The 17,688-nt window shown below is 44.7% G+C and overlaps 1 protein-coding gene across 1 annotated transcript in view; it reads right to left on the reverse strand.

Annotated features, from left to right (window-relative positions):
- dnah10 (dynein axonemal heavy chain 10) overlaps positions 1 to 17,688 on the reverse strand; it is a 176,636-nt gene that overhangs the window by 129,598 nt on the left and 29,350 nt on the right. The window contains 4 exon segments of the mRNA XM_078421084.1: positions 3,438 to 3,589; positions 8,820 to 8,986; positions 14,857 to 15,030; positions 17,180 to 17,356. Of these exon segments, the coding sequence (XP_078277210.1) occupies positions 3,438 to 3,589; positions 8,820 to 8,986; positions 14,857 to 15,030; positions 17,180 to 17,356 (670 nt within the window).

The raw sequence follows: 17,688 nt of genomic DNA on the forward strand, positions 1-17,688 counted from the left end.
GCCCACTCCACACGCCCCACACCACTTTACATCACTGACCGCCCACTCTACACTCCCCACACCACTCTACACTCCACATCACTGACCTCCCACTCTACACGCCCCACACCACTCTACACTCCACATCACTGACCGCCCACTCTACACGCCCCCACACCACTCTACACGCCCCAACGCCACTCCACATCACTGACCGCCCACTCTACACGCCCCAACACCACTCCACATCACTGACCGCCCACTCCACACGCCCCAACACCAGTCCACATCACTGACCGCCCACTCTACACCACTCCACATTACTGACCGCCCATTCTACAGTGCATTCAGAAAGTATTCAGACCCCTTCACTTTTTTCTCATGTTGTTACTTTACCTTATTTAAAAATGGATTAAATTCATTATTTTATCATCAATCTACACACAATAACCCATAATGAAAAAACAAAAACAGGTGTTTAGAAATTTTTGCAAATTAATTAAAAATAAATAACTGAAATGTCACATTTACATAAGTATTCACACCCTTTACTCAGTACTTTGTTGAGGCACCTTTGCCAGCGATTACAGCCTCAAGTCTTCTTGGGTATGATGCTACAAGCTTGGCGCACCTGTATTTGGGTCATTTCTCCCATTCTTCTCTGCAGATCCTCTCAAGCTCTGTCAGGTTGGATGGGGAGCGTCGATGCACAGCTATTTTCAGGTTCCTCCAAAGATGTTTGATTGGGTTCTGGCTGGGCCACTCAAGAACATTCACAGACTTGTCACTCCTGTGTTGTCTTGGCTGTGTGCTTAGGGTCGTTGTCCTGTTGGAAGATGAACCTCCGCCCCAATCTGAAGTCCAGAACGCTCTGGAGTACGTTTTCATCAAGGATCTCTCTGTACTTTGCTCCGTTCATCTTTCCCTCGATCCTGACTAGTCTCCCAGTTCCTGCCGCTGTAAAACATCCCCACAGCATGATGCTGCCTCCACCATGCTTCACCGTAGGTATGGTATTGGCCAGGTGATGAGCGGTGCCGCTTGGTATTCAGGCCAAAGAGTTCAATCTTGGTTTCATCAGACCAGAGAATCTTGTTTCTTATGGTCTGAGAGTCCTTTAGGTGCCTTTTGGCAAACTCCAAGTGGGCTGTCATGTGCCTTTCACTGAGGAGTGGCTTCCGTCTGGCCTCTCTACCATAAAGGCCTGATTGGTGGAGTGCTGCAGATATAGTTGTCCTTCTGGAAGGTTCTCCCATCTTCACAGAGGAACTCTGGAGCTCTGACAGAGTGACCATCGGGTTTTTGGTCACCTGCCTGACCCATGCCCTTCTCCCCCAATTGCTCAGTGTGGCCAGCTCTATGAAGAGTCCTGGTGGTTCCAAAGTTCTTCCACTTAAGAATGACAGAGGCCACTGTGCTCTTCGGGACCTGCAATGCTGCAGAAATTGTTTTATACCCTTCCCCAGATCTGTGTCACGGCACAATCCTGTCTCGGAGGTCTATGGACAATTCCTTTCTCTTCATGGCTTGGTTTTTGCTCTGACATGCACTGTCAACTGTAGGACCTTATATAGACAGGTGTGTGCCTTTCCAAATCATGTCCAATCAATTTAATTTACCACTGGTGGACTCCAGTCAAGTTGTAGAAACATCTCAAGGATAATCAATGGAAACAGGATGAACCTAAGCTCAATTTTGTGGATCATAGCAAATGGTCTGAATACTTATGTAAATGTGATATTTCAGTTATTTCTTTTTAATTACTTTGCAACAATTTCTAAACACCTGCGTTTGCTCCTTCATTCTGGGGTATTGTGTGTAGGTAGATTGATGATAAAAAAAAATTTAAATCCATTTTAAAATAAGGCTGTAACGTAACAAAATGTGGAAAAAGTGAAGGGGTCTGAATACACTGTACATGCCCCAACACCTGTCACTCCACATCACTGACAGCCTATCTACATGCCCCAACACCAGTCACTCCACATCACTGACCATCTACTCTACATGCCCCACACCAGTCACTCCACATCACTGACAGCCTATCGACATGCCCCAACACCATAGTCACTGCACATCACTGAGAGCCTATCTACATGCCCCAACACCAGTCACTCCACATCACTGACTGCCTATCTACATGCCCCAACACCAGTCACTCCACATCACTGACCATCTACTCTACATGCCCCAACACCAGTCACTCTGTATCACTGACAGCCTATCTACATGCCAACACCAGTCACTCCACATCACTGACTGCCTATCTACATGCCCCAACACCAGTCACTCCACATCACTGACCATCTACTCTACATGCCCCAACACCAGTCACTCCACATCACTGACTGCCTATCTACATGCCCCAACACCAGTCACTCCACATCACTGACCATCTACTCTACATGCCCCAACACCAGTCACTCCACATCACTGACCGCCTATCTACATGCCAACACCAGTCACTCCACATCACTGACAGCCTATCGACATGCCCCAACACCATAGTCACTGCACATCACTGACAGCCTATCTATATGCCAACACCAGTCACTCCACATCACTGACAGCCTATCTACATGCCAACACCAGTCACTCCACATTACTGACAGCCTATCTACATGCCCCAACACCAGTCACTCCACATCACTGACTGCCTATCTACATGCCCCAACACCAGTCACTCCACATCACTGACCATCTACTCTACATGCCCCAACACCATAGTTACTCCACATCACTGACCATCTACTCTATATGCCAACACCAGTCACTCCACATCACTGACCATCTACTCTACATGCCCCAACACCAGTCACTCCACATCACTGACTGCCTATCTACATGCCCCAACACCAGTCACTCCACATCACTGACCATCTACTCTACATGCCCGAACACCAGTCACTCCACATCACTGACCGCCTATCTACATGCCAACACCAGTCACTCCACATCACTGACAGCCTATCGACATGCCCCAACACCATAGTCACTGCACATCACTGACAGCCTATCTACATGCCAACACCAGTCACTCCACATCACTGACAGCCTATCTACATGCCCCAACACCAGTCACTCCACATCACTGACTGCCTATCTACATGCCCCAACACCAGTCACTCCACATCACTGACCATCTACTCTACATGCCCCAACACCATAGTTACTCCACATCACTGACCATCTACTCTACATGCCAACACCAGTCACTCCACATCACTGACCATCTACTCTACATGCCCCAACACCATAGTCACTCCACATGGTGGGTTGTTTGAGTCACGCTGAGAATCCAAACCACATTGGCATTTGTTGTGTCAGAACAGGAGCAGCAGAGATCATTTCATTGACATAGTTTCTCACTGGAAATCAATTTAAAATACATGCAGATCCATGCAGGTATTATAAAAACACTGATTACTGATATGAAGCATAAAAATATCTGATATTACCTAACGAGTTCCAGTTTAATCTTCTATAACCTGAGCGAATAACTCGTTGGAGTTCTTGGATATGATCCGCCATAAGTTTTGTCTCTGCTGCGTTTAAAGAAATCATTAGTTTTTGATAGCGATTCAACATGTTGCTTAATCCAGTGGTGTACCTAAGGACCAAAAAACAAAGTGAGCGTTCTGGCAACAGAAGAGAATAGAATGCTTCATACAATTCTCCACTCCTCCACTCTGTCAGTTGTTAGCCAGGGCTGTGGACAGCAGAATGCCTTGGAGTTCAGCAGCAAAGACTCAAGGCAACGGATCTAGATTGCAGGAGTGCTACACTGCCAGAGGTGAAGATTTTAATTAACAGGTGGCCCCATCTGCTCTCCTAGCACAAACCCTCAGGCACTATTTCAAAGAAATGCAATGCCGTTCTCTCCACGGTCCTTGCAAATATTCAATCCTCAGTCAATGTCAAGTATGCTCTGTTGTCAGGTCATCAACCTGAAACATTCATGCTGATTCTCTCTCTCCAGATACTGCTTAACATGCTAAGCAAAGCTAACATTTTCTTTGATATTTATTTTTCGCAAGGTCTTACATATCGTGAGATAAACTTCAAAAAATTGATATCGGGTAAAGTATACGACTGACAAAATTGTAGAAAACCAGTATTTGCACGGACTAACTGGGGCCACCTGTTAATTAAAATCTTCACTTCTGGCAGTGTAGCACTCCTGCAATCTAGATCCGTTGCCTTGAGTCTTTGCTGCTGAACTCCAAGGCATTCTGCTGTCCCCCAACAATATACCATTTTGGATACTGTTGGGGGAGATGCCTCATCAGGGGAAGGCAGCAGCAGCCAAGTTCACGGCACCGTGGGTGGCTCTGCGGCAAAGGAGGGGAGGAAAAAGAGTGGAAGGGCTATAGTGATAGGGGATTCGATTGTAAGTCAAGTCAAGTCAAGTCAAGTCAATTTATTTGTATAGCACATTTAAAAACAACCCACGTTGACCAAAGTGCTGCACATCTGACTAGGAAAAAAAAAAGAAACATACAGTGGCAGGCAGCCAAACACAACGGCGCGGCCATCTTGAACAAAATGTTAATTCAATCACCCACAGTCCAACAATTCTGCGGTCGCAAACGAGATTCCAGGATGGTATGTTGCCTCCCTGGTGCAAGGGTCAGGGATGTCTCAGAGCGGCTGCAGAACATTCTGGAGGGGGAGGGTGAACAGCCAGTTGTCGTGGTGCACATTCGCACCAATGATATAGGTACAAAACGGGATGAGGTCCTACAAGGTGAATTTAGGGAGCTAGGAGATAAATTTAAAAGTAAGACCTCAAAGGTAATAATCTCTGGATTACTACCAGTGCCACGTGCTAGTCAGAGTAGAAATAGGAGGATATTACAGATGAATACGTGGCTTGAAAAATGGTGCAAGGGAGAGGGATTCAAATTTCTAGGACATTGGAACCAGTTCTGGGGGAGGTGGGACTAGTACAAACAGGACGGTCTGCACCTGGGCTGGAATGGAACCAATGTCCTTGGGGGAGTGTTTGTTAGTGCTGTCGGGGAGGATTTAAACTAATATGGCAGGGGGATGGGAACAAGAGCAGAGAGACAGAGGGGTATAAAGTAAGGGTAGAAACAATAGGTAGCAAGGTGAAAAGTAAAAGTGGCAGGCAGACAAATCCAGGGCAAAAATCAAAATGGACCACTTTGCAACATAATTATATAAGGGGCAAGAGTGTTATAAAAACAAGCCTGAAGGCTTTGTGTCTCAATGCAAGGAGCATTCGGAATAAGGTGGATGAATTAAATGTGCAGATAGTTATTAATGATTATGATATAGTTGGGATTACGGAGACATGGCTCCAGGGTGACCAAGGCTGGGAGCTCAACATCCAGGGATATTCTATATTCAGGCGGGTTAGACAGAAAGGAAAAGGAGGTGGGGTAACATTGCTGGTTAGACAGGAGATTAACGCAATGGAAAGGAAGGACATTAGCTCGGAGGATGAGGAATCGATATGGGTAGAGCTGCGAAACACTAAGGGGCAGAAAACGCTAGTGGGAGTTGTGTACAGGCCACCTAACAGCAGTTGTGAGGTTGGGGATGGCATCAAGCAGGAAATTAGAAATGCATGCACCAAAGGTGCAGCAGATATAATGGGTGACTTCAATCTACATATAGATTGGGTGAACCAAACTGGCAGGGGTGCTGAGGAAGAGGATTTCTTGGAATGTTTGCGAGATGGTTTTCTAAACCAACATGTCGAGGAACCAACGAGAGAGCAGGCCATTCTAGACTGGGTATTGAGTAATGAGGAAGGGTTAGTTAGCAGTCTTGTTGTGCGAGGCCCCTTGGGCAAGAGTGATCATAATATGGTGGAGTTCTTCATTAGGATGGAGAGTGACAAAGTCAATACAGAAACAAGTGTTCTGAACTTAAAGAAAGGTAACTTTGAGGGTATGAGGCGTGAATTGTCCAAGATAGACTGGCAATTGATGCTGAAAGGGTTGACGGTGGACATGCAATGGAAGGCATTTAAAGGTCGCATGGATGAACTACAACAAGTGTTCATCCCAGTTTGGCAAAAGAACAAACCAGGAAAGGTAGTGCATCCGTGGCTAACAAGGGAAATCAAGGATAGTATTAAAACAAAAGATGAAGCATACAGATTAGCCAGAAAAAGTAGCATACCAGAGGACTGGGAGAAATTCAGAGTCCAGCAAAGGGCTTAATTAGGAAAGGGAAAATAGATTATGATGGAAAACTGGCAAGGAACATAAAAACTGACTGCAAAAGCTTTTATAGGTATGTGAAGCGAAAAAGATTAGTTAAGACAAATGTAGGTCCCTTGAAGTCGGAAACAGGTGAATTGATCATAGGGAACAAGGAGATGGCAGACCAATTGAACAAATACTTTGGTTCTGTCTTCACTAAGGAAGACATAAACCGTCTGCCGGAAATAGCGGGGGACCGGGGGTCTAATGAGATGGAGGAACTGAGGGAAATCCAGGTTAGTCGGCAAGTGGTGTTAGGTAAATTAAATGGATTAAAGGCAGATAAATCCCCAGGGCCAGATAGGCTGCATCCCAGAGTGCTTAAGGAAGTAGCCTCAGAAATAGTGGATGCATTAGTGATAATTTTTAAAAACTCTTTAGATTCTGGAGTAGTTCCTGAGGATTGGAGGGTAGCTAATGTAACCCCACTTTTTAAAAAGGGAGGGAGAAAACGGGGAATTATAGACCAGTTAGCCTAACATCGGTAGTGGGGAAAATGCTAGAGTCAGTTATTAAAGATGTGATAGCATCACATTTGGAAAGTGGTGAAATCATCGGACAAAGTCAGCATGGATTTACAAAAGGCAAATCATGTCTGACGAATCTTATAGAATTTTTCGAGGATGTAACTAGTAGAGTGGATAAGGGAGAACCAGTCGATGTGTTATATCTGGACTTTCAGAAGGCCTTCGACAAGGTCCCACATAGGAGATTGGTGTACAAACTTAAAGCACACGGTATTGAGGGTTCAGTGTTGAGGTGGATAGAAAATTGGTTGGCGGACAGGAAGCAAAGAGTAGGAATAAACAGGTCCTTTTCGGAATGGCAGGCAGTGACTAGTGGGGTACCGCAAGGCTCAGTGCTGGGACCCCAGTTATTTACAGTGTATATTAATAATTTGGACGAGGGAATTGAATGCAACATCTCTAAGTTTGCGGATGACACGAAGCTGGGTGGCAGTGTTAGCTGCGAGGAGGATGCTAGGAGGCTGCAGAGTGACTTGGATAGATTAGGCGAGTGGGCAAATGCATGGCAGATGCAATATAATGTGGATAAATGTGAGGTTATCTACTTTGGCGGCAAGAACAGGAAAGCAGAGTATTACCTGAATGGTGAACGATTAGGAGAAGGGGAGATGCAACGTGACCTGGGTGTCATGGTGCACCAGTCATTGAAAGCAAGCGTGCAGGTGCAGCAGACAGTGAAGAAAGCGAATGGTATGTTGGCATTCATAGCAAGAGGATTTGAGTTTAGGAGCAGGGAGGTTCTACTGCAGTTGTACAGGGCCTTGGTGAGACCGCACCTGGAGTATTGTGTGCAGTTTTGGGCTCCTAATCTGAGGAAAGACGTTCTTGCCTTAGAGGGAGTACAGAGGTTCACTAGATTGATCCCTGGGATGGCGGGACTTTCATATGAAGAAAGACTGGATAGACTAGGCTTGTACTCGCTGGAATTTAGAAGACTGAGGGGGGATCTTATAGAAACATATAAAATTCTTAAGGGGTTGGAGAGGCTAGATGCAGGAAGATTGTTCCCGATGTTGGGGGAGTCCAGAACCGGGGGTCACAGCTTAAGGATAAGGGGGTAGTCTTTTAGGACCGAGATGAGAAAACATTTCTTCACACAGAGAGTGGTGAGTGTGTGGAATTCTCTGCCACAGAAGGTAGTTGAGGCCAGTTCATTGGCTATATTTAAGAGGGAGTTAGATGTGGCCCTTTTTGCTAAAGGGATCAGGGGGTATGGAGAGAAGGCAGGTACAGGTTACTGAGCTGGATGATCAGCCATGATCATATTGAACGGCGGTGCAGGCTCGAAGGGCCAAATGGCCTACTCCTGCACCTATTTTCTATGTTTCTATGTTTCTATGATAACTAGCAAATTCATTTGGCACAAAAAGCTGGAGTAACTCAGCGGGTCAGGCAGCATCTGTGGAGAGGACGTACCGAGTTCTGGGTCGTGGTGAGAACGGGAAGCACATAAACATATTTTTTTGCAAAGCAGCTCATTGATCCAAAACGCAATAAGGACCAACACAGGTAAATGGGAGCAGATTAGGTAGACAACTTGGTTGGCATGGATGAATTGGGCTGAAAGCCATGTTTCCATGTTGTACAGCTCTGTCTAAACTAGTGACATGATTGGTTTGGTTTGTAGGGTTTGCTGCAGAAGTCTTGGATCTTGGATCTGGGTCATGTGTGGGTGGGGAAGTAGCAAGCCCAGGGATTGGCAGAGGAAGATCAAAAATTCAAGAGGGACTAAGACAGAAACCAGAGGCCTCAGCAATGACTGAGATGATCAGAACCAAGGGAAATAGGATCAAAGGTGTGATACGTGAAATCCACAGCATGAGCTGCCATTTAGCTGTAAAGTGCTATTGAACCTGCTGAAGCATTGAAAATGATCTATGTACACACACACACACCTCTCTCTGTGTCTACAGGAGAGCAATCCATTCCCCTTCACTGAGGAGATCAACTAATGACTCTAGAGATGTCTTGTCAACCAAACAAACAGACCTGACGATCAAAGACAGCAACAGTAAGGATTAGGAAGTTATTCATTTTAAATGTCCACCGTACATCTAGTTACCTTGGTCAAACCTACCGGAGAAACTTCTGTTCTTGTAGAGCCACATTTCTGGCCAGCTGAGGGATTTGAAATCCCAACTGCTCCATGTACTTGGATTCCATGATTATTTCTTCCAGTTCTGGGGCAAAGTTCACTTCATATTGACAATTAATGTCAAACATTTCATCCTGAGTAGTCAAGTTCTGTATTAACAAACCAAAGCTACAAATGAGAGGTCAGTAAGGGGTCAAAATAGAAAGGTTATTTTAAAATGATACACCATACAGCAAGACAATTTGTTAACTTAAACTTGGTTTGTTCCTGGAAAGTTTTCAAAGACCTCATCTTCTTGAGAATTACTCCAGAGAATAAGCTGACATGCACCCAGTGCAACGCCAAGAGGTGCTGCATTGTTGGAGCTTCTATCTTTGAGATGAGATGTTAAACCTTCAGGTTCATGTTAAACATCTCATGCCCTATCTTAAACAGCAGTGCAGTTTCCCCCAGTGACACCCCCAAGATTATATGTCAAAAATACAGACAAATGGATTGTGTGCGACTTTCACTTTCATCCAATTAAGCAGAACTTGGCTGCTGCAATTTCTGCAAAAGTGAGGACACTTCCAAAGTACTTCATTGGCTATGAAGCACTTTAATATACTTTGAAAGCATTGTGAAAGGTGCCACATTTTTGATTGAGGAGGTTTCTTTTAAATTTATGTGATAATCTTGTACTTATGCCCATTAATTTTAGACCTCTGCGCAGAAACCTATTCTCCATGATAACCGTATCAAATCCTTGAAGGTAACGCATCCTGCATACAAGGTTTAGATTATTGTATGATCTTTTCTATCTCTAGCATTTCTGGATGCGTTTTTAAAAATAAAATTGAGATCTGGACTGAGCCATAATGTAATCTGGTCCATCTCGGAAACACATCAAAAACAATTCCATTAAGGAACCTTGGCTGACATTGGCAGGCTGGGCTGATGGGCCTGTTTCTGTGCATACAGTGTATATTATGCACAGAACATCTGTACGCTTCCTCAACAGGAACAAACACACACAATTATTGGGAAAACACTCATTATCCAGCTAAATTTAAAGATGTTGCACACAGATTAAAATTCTGCACCTAATTAGGATAACTGCAACTTACAAATTTAATCAGCAGTGGTAGTAGACAATTGGCATAAGGTGGAAATATTTGCTTATTATGAAGCTCTATAAGTCAATAAAGATCCATATTCCTTGTATATCCTGCCTAAAGCTAAAAACATATACTCCTATTACTAGTTTAATCTATTCACTAATGAAGTCAACAATGCATCGGTGCAATGGTGTTGGTTTACGGCAAAGACAAGGACAGCACAGCTCGGGCAAAGCAATGACTGCATCTGGCATCTGCAGTCTCATGTCTCCCTCCCTCTTGCTCTACTTGATGGTCACTGGAAGCATGCATTGACAGGCCTGAGGACAACTACAAGAAAGTGCAGCCTGGTATTTCACTTTGGTTCAACATTCCTCAACATAAACGCTCTTATTCTCTGCTCAACTAAAGTCTTACTTCTAATGCTAGGGCAATAAAACATGCAACCTTTCGCATGACCCAGTGTGTCTCTTGTGTGAAAACCATCAGTTCAGTCCTTTGGAAGAACTGAATTCCATTTAGGAACTAAAATCAGAAATGCTGGAATATGCAGGTCAAGCAGCATCTTTGTAAAGAGAAACAGTTCACAAGAAAGTAACAAGTAACCTTCATCAGAACTGAGAAAGACAGAAAGCAGGTTAAGCTAAGAGGCTGAGAGGCACAAAGGGAGGGTCAGTAATAGGGTGAAGTACTGTCATTATGGAATATAGACACAAAAAGCTGGAGTAACTCAGCGGGACAGGCAGCATCTCTGGCGAGAAGGAATGGGTCGGGACCCTTCTTCAGACATTATGGAATGGTCAGTTAAGCTCCGTTATGTGATTAACCTGCTTTATCACATTAATATGGAAAGGCTGCAGAGAAGATTTACATGGATATTGCCAGGACTCGAGAGCTTGAGCTAAAGGGAGAGATGGGCAGGTTAGGATGTTACTCCTTGATGCGCAGGAGGATGAGGGAGATCTTAGACAGGTGCATAAAATCATGAGGAGAATGGATAGCGTGAATGCACAGAGTCCCCAGGATAGGGGAAGCAAGAACTAGAGAACATAGGTTTAAGGTGAGAAGGGAAAGATTTCAAAGGAACCTGAGGGGCAACTTTTTCACACAGAGGGTGGTGGGTATATGGAACAAGTTGCCAGAGGAAGTAATTGAGGTAGGTACAAGAACAACATTTGAAAGAAATTTGGACAGGTACACGGTTAGGAAAGGGTAAGAGGGACACGGGTCAAATGCCGTCCATTGGGACTATCTTGGATGGGACACCTTGGTCGTGTTAGGCCAAAGGGCATGTGGCTCTAATGTGTCGCTGGCATGCATTTTTGAAGTGTGGGTAAGGTGGCAAGTGAGAGGGTCTCTAGTACGGAAACAGGCCCGTCAGTACAACTTGTCCATGCTGACCATGCTATCTTCCCTAGTCACATTTGCCCACGTTTGGCTAATATTCCTCACATTTTTTGAGGATGTGACAAGTAAAATGGATGAAGTGTATCTACTTTCAGAAAGCCTTTGATCAAGTCCCACACGGGAGGTTGGTGAGCAAAGTTAGAGCACATGGTATTGGGGGTAGGGTGTTGACATGGATAGAGAATTGGTTGACAGACTGGAAGCAAAGAGTAGGAGTAAACGGGTCCTTTTCGGAATGGCAGGCAGTGGCGAGTGGAATGCCGCAAAGCTCGGTGTTGGGGCTGCAACTATTTACTATATATATTAATGATTTTGATGAAGGAATTAGAAGTAACACTAGCAAATTTGCAGATGACACAAAGCTGGGTGGCAGTGTGAACTTCAAAGAGGATGTTAAGAGGTTGCAGGGTAACTTGGACAGGTTGAGTGAGTGGGCAGATGCATGGCAGATGCAGTATAATGCAGATAAATGTGAGGTTATCCACTTTGGCGGCAAAAACAAGGAGGCAGATTATTATCTCAATGGTGTCAGGTTAGGTAAGGGGGAAGTGCAGCTAGACCTGGGTATCATTGTACACCAGTCACTGAAAGTTGGCATGCAGGTACAGCAGGCAGTGAAGAAAGCTAATGGCATGTTGGCCTTCATAACGAGAGGATTTCAGTATAGGAGTAAAAAGGTTCTTCTGCAATTGTATAGGGCCCTGGTAAGACCACATCTGGTGTATTGTGTACAGTTTTGGTCTCCTAATTTGAGGAAGGACATCCTTGTAATTGAGGCAGTGCAACATAGGTTCACGAGATTGACCCCTGGGATGGTGGGACTGTCATATGAGGAAAGATTGAAAAGACTAGGTTTGTATTCACTGGAGTTTAGAAGGATGAGTGGGGATCTTAGAGAGACATATAAAATCATAAAGGGACTGGACAATCTAACTGCCGGAAAAATGTTCCCAATGTTGGGGGAGTCCAGAAACAGGGGCCAGTCTTAGAATACAGGGGAGGCCATTTAAAACTGAGGTGAGAAGGAACTTTTTCACCCAGAGTTGTGAATTTGTGGAATTCTCTGCCACCGACCGGTGGCCCTCACCTCGGTTGTCATGAAATGCTTTGAGAGGCTATTCAAGAAGCACATCTGCGCCCTCCTTCCTCGCAACATGGACCCACTACAGTTCGCATACCGTCCGAACAGGTCCACGGATGATGCGGTCTCCCAGGTTCTACACACTGCTCTCTCATCTGGACAGCCAGGGGGGCTATGTGAGGATGCTGTTCACTGACTTTAGTTCAGCATTCAACACAATAGTCCCCAGCAGACTGGTTGAGAAGCTGCTGGAACTGGGGCTTAGCACCCTTCTGTGTGCCTGGGTCCTGGACTTTCTCACCGCCAGGCCCCAAGTGGTCAGGATGGGGTAACACATCTAGCTCCCTCACCCTGAACATAGGATCCCCCCAGGGCTGCGTCCTTAGCCCCCTACTGTACTCCCTATACACACATGACTGTGGGGCCAGGTTCAGCTCAAACTCCATCATCAAGTTTGCTGATGACACTGTGGTGGTGGGCCGGATCTCCAACAATGATGAGAAGGTCTACCGGGAGGAGGTGGCTGATCTGGCACTCTGGTGTCAGGACAATAGCCTCCTCTTGAATGTCACTAACACGAAGGAGCTGATTGTGGACTACAGAAGGGCTAAACATCCAAGGACGTACACGCCACTGGAGATAAATGGGTCTACTGTGGATAGGGTGAGTTGGGAGTCCGCATCACAGAGGATCTGACGTGGGCAACGCACATTGCCGCACTGGTGGGTAAGGCAAAGCAGCGCCTTTACCACCTTAGACAACTGAGGAAATTAAGAGTGTCTCTGAAGATCCTTCATTGCTTCTACTCTGGGGCTGTAGAGAGCATCCTGTCCGGCAACATTACAGTCTGGTTTGGGAACAGCTCTGCCCAGGACAGGATGGCCCTGCAGAGAGTAGTGCATTCGGCAGAACACACCATGGGAACTACACTTGTCCCCCTGCAGGACCTATACATCAGGAGGTGCAGATCCAGAGCAAGCAAGATCATGAGGGACCCTTGCCACCCCAGTAACGGACTGTTCCAGATGCTACGGTCAGGCAAACGCCTCCGCTGTCACGCTGTGAAAATGGAGAGGATGAGACGGAGTTTCTTCCCACAGGCCATCAGGATTGTCAACTTTTATAACCCCAGAGACTAAATTTTTGTCTACACTATAGTAACTTATTAACTTTATTTATATGCTGTAACTGTAATTCTTTTTTGTGCACAATCCGCAGGCATTGCCACTTTCATTTCACTGCACATCGTGTATGTGTATGTGACAAATAAATTTGACTTGACTTGACTTGACACAGAGGGCAGTGGAGGCCAAATCACTGGATGGATTTATTAGAAAGTTAGATAGAGCTCTGGGGGCTAGTGGAATCAAGGGATATGGGGAGAAGTTGGGCATAGGTTACTGATTGTGGATGATCAGCCATGATCACAATGAGTGGCGGTGCTGGCTCGAAGGGCCGAATGGCCTCCTGCTGCTCCTATTTTCTATGTTTCTATGAAACCTTTCATATACTGTCCAATGTCTTTAAATGCTGTAATATAGTATCTGCCTCAACTACCTCCCCTTTGGCAGTGCCTAATGGGATCAGCTAAACAGGCCAGAATATACAAATGAAAAAACGGGAGAGACAACTGGGATGCTGAAATCCCCACCTTCAGATCACTTGCTCTTTCTTTCTGGAGCAGCTTGTCATTCTTTTCCCCTCTTGTTTTCATTTGTATATTCTGGTCTGTTTAGCACTTCCCAGCAGTCCCATCTATACAGCATCAGCCTGAGTTCACAATATCAGCGACACATCCTGCAGGCACAAAGAGCTCCACTCTAGTCAATGGCTGCACCCGCTTATTTCATCCTGTCCCTCCCATGGTCTCTGCCACTTAGACTACCTTGCTTCCTCACTTCCTCACTTCCTCAAGCCCATGAAGGTTCTTCAAGCTGAACTGTTCCCTTGTCCCTTTTCCACTCAAGCTGCTGACCTGTTGATTTTTTTCTCCAGCATTTCAGGCTTATATTTTATTTCATTTCCATTGAAGAACTATCACGACCGCTCAAACTCATGTTTGGAATAGGAAAAAGTCTTTATATTGGTCTAGGTTTCACTATCGGGAAGAAGGTACTGGAGCTTGAAAACGGTGATGTCCAGGTTCAGGAACAGCTTATTTCCAACAACCATAAGGCTATTGAACATTACAAACACCAACTAAACTTTGAGCTACAGACGGTTTTGTTTTTACTAGGGACTTTAAGCGATTGTTTTTGTTTTTTCACCAAATTGGACTTATTTTTCTTTTTATTATGTTATTTATGGAGTACTGTGCTTACAAACTTGTTTTGGTGCTGCAGTAAGCAAGAATTTCAATGTTCCCTTTTGGTGCATATGCCAATTAGACACTTGACATTGTCAAGGAAAAAGGTGAGCATCTTACTATACTTACTAAATCAAAGTTAGCCATATTTTCTGGATTGGTTGTTAATACATCAATCCTGTTGAGTAGGCTTTGCTTTAACAGAACATGCAACTTTGAGTTAGTTTCACTTTGCCAATGTTCATACAACTTATCTTCATACGCTTTCATCCTCTTTGCCACCTCGAGATATTTTGCTTTGGTCTATAAAGTAAAATAACCCATTGTTATAATTTTGCTTCAATTTCTTTCAACAAGCGAAATAGAAATACAAGAGTTTAACAAAATGGAAGTAATTGAACCATCATTCAGACCATGCCTGGGTAACACCAGATCACACACGCAACCATCATCCAGACCATGCCTGGGTAACACCAGATCACACACGCAACCATCATCCAGACCATGTCTGGGTAATAAATACAAGTGCTGATCTGGCCCTTTGCCCATGATATCTGTAGCAACCATGATGCCAATTTAAACTGCACATCTGCTTGAATATGGTCTATGTCCCTCTATTCCACGCCTGTTTGTGTGCCTGTCTAAATTCCTCTTAAATGTTTATATCATACCTGCTTACCTGGTAGCATGTTTAAGGCACCTAACACCCTGTGCAAAAATACTTCTTGGTAAATTTTTAAATGTTCCCCTTTTTATCTTAAAGTGATGTTCTCATTGGCATTTCCACCCTTCGAAAATAATTCTGACTGTCTACCTAATCCACGCCTCACATCGTTTATACACTTCAATCAACACTCTCAGCTGCAATGCGAGCTTGTCCAACTCTCTAGTTCATGCAGCTTTGTGGAGAGCCCCTTCTGCACCCACTACAAAGCCTCCACATCTTTCCTGTGAAGCAGCGACCAGAAATGAACACAACTGTCATACGCAGCATGGAAACAGACCCTTCAACTCAATAAGTCCATGCCAGTCAAGTCCTTCAAGTCCATGCCAATCAAGTTACCTAATTGAGCTAGAGGAAATGGATAGAGGTTGTTTTGGGTCGGATCCTTTTTGAGACTGATTTTCAGTGTGCTGGTACTATTTTCTCTGGAGGAAAGATCTGATATGTATATATAATGAAATATATAAAGTATATAGAAAAGCTTGGTATGGCAACTGTTCTGTTCTTGACCGCCTGAACGTGTAGAGTGGTGAACACAGCCCAGTCCATTAAATGGCCGACACTTCCTTCCATTCAGTGCATTGCATCAGGAAGGCAGGAACGCCTGCCACGCTGGACATTCCTCTCTCTCTTCTACTATTGAGAGAAGATACAGGAACAAAAGCCCAGACATGCAGACTGATGAAGTTTCTACCCCACTATCTTCTTCTTGCGTTTGAGGCAGCAGAAGTTATGTAACGCCCTCCAGGCGCTGTAGCCAGTGCAATGTGCTGTTGTCGAGGGCCGTGAGGTCTACCCTTCCACCAGGGGGACGGAGGACAGTGCAGTCGAAAATGTGTGCTGCGCTGTTTGCTGGTCTGCTCCACACACAACCCCACTCCTATCAGACTCCTGAATTAATCTCTTTCCCACCCATTCCAGGAGGTGCTGCCATGTACTTTTATCCTTAACTCCATGTCATTCAGTATTCTGTTCTTGTGCTTCAGAGCTTTTTGGACTATTTCAGACTGGACTCACAACCCTTGCATCATCCTGTACTTTGCACTTGTCCTTGCAGTTTCTGTTGTACTTTTCATCATCGTGTACACAGTTGGCTCTGTGTGCTTCATCTAATCCAGGAATGTCACTGCAAGTTTTTGTTGTGTTTTTCATCATCGTGTACACAGTTGGCTCTGTGTGCTTCATCATTGCATCTGTTGTAAATGGCCATCAACTAATCTGAATCTGATAATTGTGGGTAGGATAGGCTATGCCCATGGATGGAGAGATCAAAGACAAACAGTCACAGGTTTAAAGAAGAAGGGACTTTAAAGTGCCTTGCGGAGAAAGATGTTCAAGCAGGCGAATGCCCTTGTGGCTATCAAGAGAGAATACATTCAAGAAAAAGTGTGTGGAGAAGGGGGCAGCAGTGAAGCTGGTGAGTTGGCACTGTACCCATGCTGTGCTTCCAGCACTCCACGCCTTTATGACCTGATAGCCTCCTGCCATGTTGTGAGCAAATATGCTAAAATAAATATGGCAGAATACACTGAAATAATCAGCAGATAGATTACTCATTAACACATCTTTGTCAAGTCACGCTGCCATCTGTCCAAAATAAAACTTATTCTGTGATATTTTACTCAAAGTAATTTGCATAACAATATCTTAAGTAAATATTGCTTTCCAGCAGGCAGTTATCTGCTTTTGTCGATGCATACAGTTAATGGTCAGTGTCCAGGAACTTACTGCCTTGCCCTGATCACTCGCCAGCATCTCGGGCATCTTCTGAAAGTGAACGATGACGTGTTTAATGCGGTGAAAGAGGGAGCGGGCCCAGTGGATGGCTCCAGCAACTGGAGGTTGGTTCTTGGTCACAGGAGGGTTACTAGCGTTATTTGTAAAGATGGTGTTTATGATATCAACCTGTAAAAAGAAGGCATGCGTCATGGCAATAGTACAAGGAACCATGGCACTGAGGATGATACATTAGCACGGGTAAAGCTTTGCCAAGCGATAACTAGCGGCTACAACATGGACCAATGTCAGGACCTCAGCTACTCACAAACCACACCATGTAGAAATAAACAGCCTATGATGTAGACAAATTTATTGTTATGGAGGCAGCCATAAAGAGCCTACAAAAGGTAGAACAAATTTTGGTAGGTGGAGTAAAATGCAGGACACTGCGAGGTTATCAACATTAGTAAAAAATGCAGGGTGTGCTTTAAATGGAGAGAGATAATAGAGAGCTGCTA

This window comes from Rhinoraja longicauda, chromosome 25, assembly GCF_053455715.1.
Source record: "Rhinoraja longicauda isolate Sanriku21f chromosome 25, sRhiLon1.1, whole genome shotgun sequence".
Lineage (NCBI taxonomy): Eukaryota > Metazoa > Chordata > Chondrichthyes > Rajiformes > Arhynchobatidae > Rhinoraja > Rhinoraja longicauda.